Below are 12,500 nucleotides of genomic sequence, written 5' to 3' on the forward strand. Positions count from 1 at the left end.
AGCAAAGATGAATCCTTGAAATAATAAGATATGAAGGCAGAGATAGACGTTTGTGTAATTTTCACTAAATTCATTCCTCCTGTTTTAAGAACTTTTGTTTAATTTTCAACAACACAAAGCATTTTAATACGTAGAAATTTATTCGCCTATTTGTACAAATTTTTCAAACATCATTGTTTAGTTTGTTTAGCTCATTTTTCTGTGCTTGCCATGAAATATAACTGTTTGTTTTTATATATTTATTGCACCAAGAGATATTTGAAGTTCTGTTTTATCGTTAATCTATCATTTTTCTTTGAGCTTTGCGATTGGAGCACTTTTTTCAGTCATAAGTTAATTTCAACTGTGACAGTGCAACTTGATTTTCAGACAAAAAAAAGCAGAAAAAAATAAATAGATTCTTCACCGGCTTACGTCGGTCCGTTTAGGGAAAAACTGTGCCCTCGGCCTTGAGTACGTCCCTCGGCCTGCGGCCTCGGGCCGCACTCAAGACCTCGGGCACAGTTTTTCCCTATACGGACCTCCCAGCCGGTAAATAACATATATATACACTGTTATTTTCAAGGAGTAGATTTAACTCCAAAAAGGGAGTAAAAAAAAAGGTACAAAACGACTCCATTTTTGGAGTAAAATTCACTCCGGTATTGCTTACTCCGCTTTTGGAGTAAAATTTACTCCTATATATTTTACTCTTTTGTCGGGGTACAATTTACTCCTGTATTGTTTACCCCTCCTCTGGTGTAAAATTCACTCCAATACAAGAGTAAATTTTATCCTTCTATTGGAGTGAATTGAACTCTTTAAATGGAGTTCAATTTACCCTCGACAGAGTTAAATTAACTCCAAAACTGGGGTGAGACAAAAAGGTACAAAACCACTCCTTTTCAAGAGTAAAATTTACCCTCTTAAACTTTACTCCCCTTGTCAGAGTAATATTTACTCTTTCTACAGAACACATTCACCCTCAATAGATCTCCTGTACCTTCATTTACAGTCAGATTTTTCATAACCATAAAAAGTTCATTTTTTTAATATTATGTAAAGAAAACACCAGGTTTACAATGAAGCATCTAATACTGGTAATTTTAATCATAAGATTGCAAAGAATGCACATGATAAATACAATGTATACACATACAAATACATTGCAAAAGTCAAAGGTATCTTTATTCTAATTATTCAGGCAATAATAAAATGGCAATCAGCTGAATGTGTTCTTGCCTTAAACAAAGATAAATTGAGTGGTATGTGTTTTGATTACAGATTGCAACAATGGCTGCAAAATTTAACTGCAATTACAAAAACTAAAGCATACAACATACTTGGATAAATGTGACTCAGTATAACAAAATGGGTTTTATGTACATCTAATACAAGTCAGTTCTTACAGAAAGAAGTGAAACGTAAAAAAAAATGGAACATGCCTTGGATAACTGATGCAAAAATTTTGCCATCATTGAACTTTACCAATGTGTTCATTTTTTCTCCAACAGAATTGTTTCCAAAAGGAAAAAATTCAGAACTTAAGTTGATAATTTACATTAAGAAAAAAGTAAAAACTTTTTGTTTCCAAAGAGAAGAAAAAACCCTAACGTTAAGCTGATATAAGTATTCTCCCATCAAAACAATTATAGCAAATGAAAGTTCTAACGCCACAAGGTAAATGTCTCTGATTCAATTAGTGTGCCAGAAGCTAGCAACAATCCTTGCAAATGTTGCTTTTAGAACCTCTCCATTGATTGACTCATCATCCTTAAAAGTAATAAAAGAGAATAATGATTAGTATAACCCCTTCCAAAATTAAGATCATTCCACAATATTCTAACAAAATAGGAATAGAGCACAAATCTAATACATCCCTAATCCTGAGAAACAAAAGACACCAGCCACCCATTTTGGTGTACCAAATAAATGGAACCACATGAAATACGGGTACTTGCATGAGATTATATCTGTAACAATTTTCTTGATTCACTGAGTAACTCAGTTTACTATCAAATTAATTTTGTCATAATGATAAAAGTACACATATAGTGGTGGAACTCATGGAACAAATCTTGAAAATATATTGCCAGATGCTTTCTTTGTCTTCAACACTTTTCCAAAAAAAATTATGTGTGATGAGGTATAACAGTATTTCAAATTTTAAACTGAAAGCAGATCTTGGGTGAGACAATGGATAAATAAAACTGCAGCGTCATCTTCCACTAATCGCTAGGCATTATTAGTCTATACGTACACAGGCCTGTAACTCAGACAGTGCTTTATAATTATTTTATTGCAGTGACTGTCAAGCATTAGTTGTTAATGTGTAATTTACGTGAGTTATTTGTAAATATATATACATGCATCACTTGTTTAAAAGCAACAATCAGCTTCTAAGTCTTTCAGACTTTCAGCTGTTTGACTGTATTACAGCTTTTTTGCAGAAACATGCCTCAAAGGAATTTTTTCATGGCACCAACCTTTTCTTTTATCTGGGGCTTCCTCCAACTCCTCTTCCATAGATGATACATGTAGTGGTATGTACTGTATGTTGCAAGAAGAAGGCGTCCTCTTGGCTTGCCTCAGCACTTTCTGTAACCAACTCTCTGCCCAAACTTCCCAGCAATCTTTTAATGAACCAATTCCCAGCTGTCCCCACCTCCAATTTGAACTGTAAATCAACAAACAAATATAGTGAAAAGTTTCAGTTTTCTTGGAAAAAAATAATTCAACCAAAAATTATTACTGCTACTTACAGATAAAAGATGTCATAAGAATTTCATCCAGATAAGAACACTCAATATCACATGTCTAAAAAGAAATGCTGGTAATAATAAAGCTGATTATTTCTAAGGTGTATGACAACTGCAGACTGCCTACAAATAGCGATTTTAAACACCCATTTTAACTAAAACGTTTAGCTTTCAATAACTGTGAGTTACGGTTAGTTTGGGGTCTGCACTCTACAAGTGTCAGACAATGTCACTTCTGTTATAATGTAAGTGTTTGAAAAGCAGACTCGTCAAACTTTGGCTCTCTTTTCTTTAAACGCCAATAATAACAATCTCATGCAGGCATTAACATACTATTTGCATTGAATACTATAGTTCAGGGCTCGACATTGCGACTCACTGGTCGCCAATGCGACCAAAAATCAAGCGTTGGCGACTAGATTTTTAGAGCTAGTCACCAGTGGGCGACTAACCTTCACCTTTTTCCTTCATCCTTTTAACCTCAAAGGCAAATCAACCGTAGTTTGGGTAAAATGCACGATTTATGCGCACAGAAATAACAAAACAAACCCACGACTCTTCTGGCTCTTCGATCTCCATGTTTCATAATCGAGCGCCATGTTTGATTGAGCAGCTGGTATTGCGGCCGCACTAAACAACACGTGCAATCATTGAAGCGTGAAGTTCACAACGAAGCCTTGGCTTTTTAGCGCTGAAAATATGGAAAACTGGTGATTGTTTATGTTCAGGTTCGTCTATTTATGTAAGCTATAGACTCGATGTTACATGGAAACTTAGCAAAAGCGGAGGAAGCACAGGAAACGTGACTAAAGCTGCTTTCACATTGATTATTTACCTCGTAATGCGTAATGATATGTTTTACGAGCCCTGGCTTCCTTTTAAGTTTTAGTATCTCAGTCTTAGAAGCTTAAGTGTACCTAAACTTAGGACTATGAAGAAGATTGCATGTGTACATGATCATCAGAAAAATGAAGAAAAAAATATCAGTGAAAAAAATGGCGACTAAAAGTTAAGATCTGGCGACCAAAATTTTTGGGTCAGTCGCCAATTGGCGCCTTACTAAAAATGTTAATTTCGAGCCCTGTAGTTTAAATGACGGCTGAAGCTTTCTGCTTTCTGTCATCATGTCATTTGCGGTGAGAGCACTCTAATACCAAATCATTTGCTAAACCATTTGATCTAAAGCTTCATTATTCTTGTGAAATACATACCATTTTGTTAAAGCACTTAAGCCAAATTAAATATCCTTGCCTGACAAATTTGGGACTTGAAGGTGCATGTAAAAGGTTTGAATTCTACATAAGCTTACATTAAATTGTCATTTTTGAAGACAATAATTAAGGCCCGACTCAGACGCCATACTTTTCATGAGCCGAACTTAATACATGAAAAGTTCGACGTTTGAATCAATTAAGAACGGCTATTTTAACTTGGAATGGCTCAGGCGTCCTTTTCGCCTGGCCTAGACGGGAATTCGGCTTTAGCATGGCCGTGGATGATTTCAGACGTCGAACGTTTCATGTGCCGAACTTCATGATCATGCATAAACCATGTTTTGCCTTCTACATGAAAATCTCTGACAAAATCAATTGGTTTTCTTGGTAATGGCTTTGGAACTGCTGTGGAGGGGTCAGTTAAGTTCGACTTCTGAATCAACAGGCGTACTTTTGTTAATTTGTGTCGGTCGAACTCGAATTAAGTTCGGCTCATGAAAAGTACGCAGTGTGTGAATCGGGCCTAAGGCATCAAATATTATCTGCTCATAGTTCAGTTAACGCTTACCTTTTTGCTTGAGTCGTTGTAAGCATTTCCTTGCTTTGGATCAGCATTTAAAGAGTAAACAAACGAAAAACTTGTCAGCACAAATTGTGATCGTTGATTCAAACCAGGGGCACCCAACGACCAATTTGTTGGGAAATGTATTACTATACTCCAGTTAATGAAAATAAATGTTATTAAGGCATTTTCAGGTGTTTTTTAGTGCTGCTGGGAAAACATTATCTGTTCCTTTTTCCCAGCAAGACACACAAGAAATTTCCCAGCCAGCTAGATAAAATTGGTTGGTTTCCCAGCCAGCTGATCAAATTTATTTCCCAGCCAGGAATTCCGCGCACTTTCAAATCCCTCGATCCAAAACGACCGAACAAAAGCGACAAAACCGGGACAAAACAGGTTTTTTTTCCGCAAGCGCAATCACTCTGACCAGCCGCCGTATGTTTGGGAGAGGGAAAGGGTTCCTTTTTTTTTTTTTTTTTTTTTAGTCGTCCTCAGTCTTCAGAGTTTCTACAGCCACCTCGGATTGAAATGCTAGAAAAAGTCAGTAATTCCCAGGCAAAACCTCTATCAATAACAAACTTTCCCAGCCAGCTCATCGAAACACCTGTATTTTTGCCAGCCAGCAAGATGAGGAACAGATTCGTTGGGTGCCCCTGTCAAACTCGAGTAAAACCGCCGAAAGACCCGCCGAAATCAGTAAAGGGCTGCACCGGTGACTGCTGACCAAAACGGCTCACTAGTTTCCAGTCTGTTCTCTAGTGTGTTATCCAATATGGCGGAGGATAACAATCTTTCTTTCTTACCGCGTCGTCCAATTAAAAACGAAAAAACCATCAAGATTCAGAGCGGCCTCATCGTATTAACCCTCACTAAAATGTGGAAAGATACCGGCCTTCATTAACAGGATTTTAATCCTGTAAAACTGTTGACTTGGAGGGCAGTATACTTTACTCTTAATTAGTGGAGTACTACAGCTGGTACTAAATAAGAGGCGTACATTTTACTGCGTTTAGTTTTAGTCCACTTTTTCACTCCAACTCCTCGAAAACAAAGAATTAATCGGTGGATTTCAAAAAAATAAAACAACCCCAATTCCACATCTTAGAATGGATAAACTTAAATTTACTCTACAAAAATATATAGGAGTAACATCCTCTTCTACTTTTTTTCTCAGAAAGTAAGTGGGGTAGACTTTACTCAGTATCCCGATAAATAGGAGTAAAATTAACTCCAGCATATTATATTACTCTGTAGGGAGAGTAAAATTTACTCTAGCAAAGTCATTGCCTTTGAATATTAACTAGTAAGAGTAAAAATTACTCTTGATGGAGTTAAATTAACTCCTCTTAGGAGTACATTTTACTCCGCTTTATTTTACTCCACTTTTTCACTCCAGCACTGGAGTGAAATTGACTCTTTGAAAATAACAGTGTATTCCAACAAACCAATTACATGTAACTCGAATATTCAGAACATTTTGATATACCCAGGATGAAAGTCAATTACCAATGTTTTTGTTTGGTCATTTGTTTCCTTGCTTTTGCGAGTAGTATGAAGGTAATATGAAAATGTACTCCAACAAACCAATTAATTGGAGTATTTAGGGAGGCGTTTTTTTTTTTTTTTACTGAACGTTAACGTGTGATTCTAAGTTTGTATAATGAAGGCAGTTAATCTAGTTTAAAATAATTCTCAGAAAGCAAGAATTACGGACATCTTTAATGTTTTCTTTTTACTAGAAGATTGTGCGGACTAATGTAATGCGATGCTGGTTTCAGCAAATTTCTCTTTGAGCGATCAGCTTTAAAAATGCCTTTCGGTTCACATAACTTTACAGTAATCCCGATATCCGAAAACCCAAATAGCACTTCAGGTTGTGAGGGGTTCGGATGCGATTAAACTTATTTTTGTTAAGTCAATGTATATTTTACAACATCAGAGACTGGTGTATAAAGTCACTCTGGGAAAAGAATACCTTCAGAAGAGATATGGGGGTTGCGGCTACCGGTTAATGAGATTATGTTGCAATTCAAGCAGAGTTTTCTCGGCTATTTTGGTGCCAAAACAACAGAGAAAAACTAGCTCATGTTTTGCTTAACAATAGAGTCAAATTCGCAAAAAGCTTTTTCGTTATTGTTCTTTTGTTCTTTCCGCCAACACGGCGGCTGTGATACTAACAGTTGGAAATGAATTCTGGGAATTGAACAGTTTTTTTTTTCTTTTAAAACACAACCGAAATATCCGGACTCTCGAAGCTACGAATATTAGCTCACATGTCACGGCTCCTAACCACTAAACTACCGAGTCGCCGTTTGCTTAGACCACATTTTTAAACACAACAATCTAATTTATTTGTCAAATAAGACCGGGCTGTAAGAGAGAGAGAGAGAGGTCCGGCCACCATATAAAAAAGCTAACCATTTTGAAATCAGCGCTTAGGCTTAGTGGTTATTCAGCAATGATTTTTATATATATATATTAATTAGTTTTGGTAATTAATCGCCATACTTACCGGTCAATCGACCTTTAGTGATTAACGGGTGCGCTAGCGGAGTGCGGAACAAAGGAGACACCTCTTTTGTAAGATGGCTTTCAACACAAGTTTTGCATAGTAATGAAGTGAAGACGTATGTGTGATCGCTCCGCACTCTTTCTCCTTTGGTTCGTTCTCTGCTGCAGCAACCACCCATTTTTAAATGGGAGACGGTACAGAAGCTATAAATCTACAAACTGGCATGGAAAATGCGACTCATGGCTGAATCTTCGACCTATTAGAAGGGATTTTTCCTATCTACCACTGTACCTTCGGTTGACTTATAAAGTTGCTGGAATCCTATTTCACAGTAGATGTCATTACCCAAACAAAGATGTTTTGCTCATAACATGCATACCACGCGGCTGGACGCACACTGGTTATGCAATCACAGATTCTTTTCTGCACAGAAATTTACCAAAGCGGCGTAGGATGAAAAGGCACAAAAGACCATGTTTCTATTATCCTAACAGCTCCGCCGCATTCAATATCTGACGTTCAAGCTCAACCCGGGGCCTTCTATAAACAGAACAATACCGGTCATTGTCTCATCACAAGCCAAACGAAGTCATGCATCACGGCCCACTGCTGTGTCATATAATGCCACTCCCGGTTTTAAAAGTTGCTGTCTCAGGGGACTGAATCGGCAAAATCTTATCAATTTAAGATGCTCAAATCAAAACTGCAAAATGGCTTTATACCCATTGAATTTTGCTTGCTGAACACCCGATCGATCAATAAGAAGGAGCTTGCAATTAAAGATAATGCAGTTGAAAATAACGTGGATATATTTGCAGTGACTGAGACATGGCTACGCGATAATGAAAACTATGAAAACTAAAATTTTTCCATCGCCGAAGTTTGCCCCACTGGATACTGCTTCTACCATGTTCCACAGAAAAACTCACGAGGAGGAGGAGTTGGTCTCTTAGTAAAGAAACACATAAAAGTTACGAGACAAACCCAAGGAAAATTTAGCTCTTTTGAACACTTGGATGTCTTTACGACATGCTCCACTGGATCTACAAGAATTGTTATCATTTACACACCACCTCCATCGAAGGCAAATCAACTAAATAGTGCTCTATTCTTCGAAGAATTCGGCACCCTCACAGAGCAGTTAGTTGTTTCCCCTGGAAACCTGCTAATAGTGGGGGACTTCAACTATCACATGAATGACACTAAAAATTTGGATACTGTCAAATTTAACAAGGTCCTAGAATCGTTCAGTCTAGTCCAGCACGTTTATGGAAACAACTCCACTTAGAAACAACTCCACTTAGCGTTGTCACGTTAATTGATGACGGCCGTCTTGCCAAACCAAAGTTCGTTGCGCATGTGTTGATCAATACATCTTATTACAGCCCATTACCGCCCACAAAAGTCCACGTTCTGTGCACGCGCTGACAATAATTTAATTTAAGAAAGGGCGCGGATTGTGAGGAAACGAAGACGTTAAAAATGTGCATATTTAACGAGCAAAAACCTCACCGGTTTAAGTGCTGATAACACAGACCATGCTCTTTAGCACACTTGTCGAGAGCTGAACTTATTGATTCATTTAAGATTTATGAACTGTTCCGTAGCCGTCTTTTCAGTCGCCTGTTTGAGTTCGGAGTTTTGTCGGAACGTGCGTGACGATATTGTTATTCCTCGTTTTGCTAATGTTCTATTATAGATGATGGAATGTTCAGTTAGTGTGCTATGAACTCTGGGAACAAAGAACACGTGCAAAGAGAGAACAACAAATGAGAAGGACTTATGAGTTGTAATTTTCCTTTGATGTGAAAGACGAATAAAGAGAAGCTTAGAGAAGAGTCGAATTAGTACTTTATCGTTTTTTGGGAATACGAACAACACTTGCGTTAATTTCACATGTCGCAGTAAGGCAGGAAGATTGTTCCGTAGTTTTGTGGTACAGCATCCGAACTCACAGGTTTGGCTCCCGATAGATGCAGTCGGAATTTTTCCCGAGTATGCTCGGGTCAACATAAAGATCAAACGTATATTAGATGTATATGTTACTAATAAAAGTAAATAAATGAAGAGAAATAAATGTATTTATCATGGGTTATGTGGCCCATTGTCTTGGGAGTTGCACGATATTTTGTTAAAACGTTTTATTAGTGGAGGGCTGGTATGTGTTCTGCATTTCATTCTTGCATTTCATTAAATACCCAATGATGAATGACTGTCCGTTCTTCATGTATATACATATTTTCAAACATTTGTATACGCGCTTAGTTCAGATTAGTTTGTAGGCTTTCATACCATTAGTTGCTTGCTTTTCTTGTTGTATTTTTGCTTGTAAAGACATAATAAATAGGGTCGCACACGGCTCGTGTTGACACACCCCATCTACGGTTTGTTATTACACAGTAAATGTTTCATCTTTGTTTGAGCGGGGTAGCGAATCAGCACATAGTGCAAGCTTCCCGCTGGCGAAGTCATCCGCAAGTAATCCGTTTTGGTTTCTTTTCCTTTTTTTTTTTTTTTTTTTCTGTTAAAGGAGTGGGCGCTACTCACGACCCAACACTTTCGTTTATACAGTAAATATTTTTCATATTACACAGTAAGTGTTTTATCTTTGTTTGAGTGGGGTAGCGTATTACCACATAGTGCAAGCTACCCGCTGGCGAAGTTATCCGCAAGTAATCCGCGTTTTGGTTTCTTTTAATTTATTTATTTATTTATTTATTTATATATTTTTTATTTGTTAAAGGAGTGAACGCTAGTCACGACCCAACACTTTCGTTTACCAGCATCGCTCGACAATTCGCAAAAGGAGGGGCATTTTCCTGCAATGTCCTGGAGGCGGCCATCCATGAAGTTTCCTTTTCCTGCACTCCTTTATGCTTTTGTTTGCATAGTGGTACTCTTGGTCTATATTCATTTTTCAATTTTACCTGGACGTTTTAATGGAAATGTGAAACGCAACGATGAAACAACGTCTAGCGACGCACAGAGTGATGGCAAAGAGACCCGCTCAGACGCATCTGTTCTAACGGACTATATGCATTACACGAAGCTGCTTCCAGTACTGGACTTCAGACATTTGGGAAACAAGCAAACGAAAGTACTGTTGTTGATCATTATTAGCACAGCTCCTGGACGATTTCAGAGAAGGCAGGCAGTAAGGGAAACATGGTGGAAACACTGTCGGAAAAACAGGCAGGTACGGAAACAGAACTTTGATACGGTGGTAATCAAGTCTATTGGGTCTATATTTTCCAAGTCACAGGTTGACACTCAGGGTCTCAATGTACAATGTACTGTCTTTGAGGGACGAAGACGGTTGCGCTCCCCACCAAATACGACGATTCCGAGGTTCAAAATGTTGTATTTTCGAAATTAAAGACGTCACGGAACTAGAAACTAGGTCATCTTCAACTTCCTTTAGATAAAAATTCAGAAGGCCTTGCGACTTTGATTTAGGAATTTGATGACGTCACTGGGAAAACCATCTATTGTTTTCTTTCTTCTCTCGAGTGGGGTCCAGAAGGAAGGTCCATTTTCGGTCCAGTTAGGGGGTCCATGTTTTGTACAATCCCTCCTCAAGACTCACTAAAATCTCCCTTCTTTTCCACGCACGAACCGCAAACATATTCGACCACTGATCTCCCTTCCCCTCGGTAGCATTTCTACACTTTGTGGTAAACTAGTTTAGGTTGTTTTGGGGTAAGGGCTGTCTCAACTTAAGAGGTAAACTCAAGGACTCGTTTTGGGACAGCTATCGCTAGCTTTTCTTGCATTTTTGTGGTATTGCATTAAGAAGGATAAGGTAACACTTCGTGGCATTTAATTTGTTATTCTAAGGTTTACGATTACACTTTAACCAATTTTGTTTTTTTTAATATCCTCATTATCATGTGGATGTGCAGTTACACCCCATTATTTTGAACTCGGGTATTTCGAATTCGCCGCAATTTCGAACAAATGTTCATTTACTTTAGTCATAGTTAATCGAGGGACTGGTTATGAAACCTTAGAACCTTCAAAAGCGAGAGCAATGTTGTTGCAATCGATGTTGAATTGACCGTGACCCTGCACAATCGTTTGTTTTCTCTTCGCACGGGTTTTCAAATTAGTTGCACACAATTTAATCGAAGGATTTGATTGGTTATCTTCTCGAAAAAAGGTATGTTTTGTGCAGGGTCAAGGCCAAAAATACAGACAAAAACATGAAACAAAGGAACTTGTCGAGTTTCATAACCACCTCCATGCATTGACTATGCTTTAGTTTGGTCCCGTTAAAAAGGTGTTTGACAAACTTAAGATGCTGCCAGAACACATTGTGACAATTGTCTGAATTGCACAATCCGCCAGTCCCGGAAATAAACCACAATTATTTAAAAAGTGTTATGAAATATTTATATTTCTGGCCTCATTTGTTCAAACGATGTAAAGCGCTATCCTCCGGATCAAGTGTTAGCGGAAGCGATTGCGCTATCTGATGCATAGTGATTCATCTGGTGGATAGCGTTATCCACCTTTTGAACAACTGGGGGCCTAGTGGGAAAGAATGTAGATAAAGAATTTCCCTTTATTCTTTTAGATTTGCAGATAAAGTTACTATCTTTGTTTTATTTAAAACAATGAAATTTTTGAAAAGTCTTATTCCTCCATCATGTTATAATTTAATGGCGACAGTGCGGCCAAGTGGTAATTAGTTGCTTCCCTTGAGATTCGGAGATCCCGGGTTCGAGATCCGTCTTGACCACTAGTTGAATGTGGTCCAGATTGTACCGGGTTCACTTCTCGGCTGCACTTGTAAATAGACTTAAATGATTAGAGTGTAATGTGAAATGCTAAGTTTCTATCATGTTGCTAAGTTTCTATCATGTTGTACACAAAACCATTTCAGTAATCCGGAGAACCGCACAGACCTTAGAAGCGCCGTGTTTTTCTGAACTTGCTTTCCTTTGGCTTTCTACTTCTACCTTTCCTTTTAATCTCATGTAGGTGCTTCGTTTTTCCCTTCAGTGAATCGTCAAGTAAAGTAAAGTGTGCCTAGAGTCGTTAACATTTCATTCAAAGATGTGATGACTCTCATGCTGTCCGGTACTGGCGGGCGTAGAACAAGAGTGCTCTCTAGCGACAACAAATTTTGCGGAAGGCCCATCTGTGTCAACAACTGTTTTTAATGTGGGCACATCGCTATTGGATGCTAAGCCAAAGGTTCCTGCCAAATTCAAGGGTGCCCCCGAAAGCACCACACACTGCTTCATCCTCCGGCCAGATGACAGCTTTTGAATTAAGGAGAGGCCGCCCCGTTACCCGAGACTCAAGTTGACAGTTCCCCTCTGGTTCCTGGTGGACAAAGCCACAGTACCTCTGGTAGTGAAGGGAAAATGTGCTTGAGAATTGTTCCAGTCAAAGCCATGATTCTGGGGGAAGACCGTGAAGACCTACGCTCTTCTAGACAATGGCTCTGACCTTTCGTTTGTGCGATA

General features: G+C 38.4%; 1 protein-coding gene across 9 annotated transcripts in view; it reads left to right on the plus strand.

Moving 5' to 3' along the window:
- LOC138024225 (beta-1,3-galactosyltransferase 6-like) overlaps positions 1-12,500 on the plus strand; it is a 56,662-nt gene that overhangs the window by 33,900 nt on the left and 10,262 nt on the right. For 8 of the 9 annotated variants that reach the window (XM_068871345.1, XM_068871344.1, XM_068871343.1 and 5 more), the window contains one exon: positions 9,770-10,222. In XM_068871345.1, coding sequence (XP_068727446.1) covers positions 9,851-10,222 — 372 coding nt within the window. In that variant the 5' untranslated portion in view covers positions 9,770-9,850. Of the gene's footprint in view, positions 1-3,380; positions 3,467-9,769; positions 10,223-12,500 lie in introns of those variants that run through there. The other variant, XM_068871352.1, reaches the window with a different exon arrangement.

This window comes from Montipora capricornis, chromosome 11, assembly GCF_036669925.1.
Source record: "Montipora capricornis isolate CH-2021 chromosome 11, ASM3666992v2, whole genome shotgun sequence".
NCBI lineage: Eukaryota > Metazoa > Cnidaria > Anthozoa > Scleractinia > Acroporidae > Montipora > Montipora capricornis.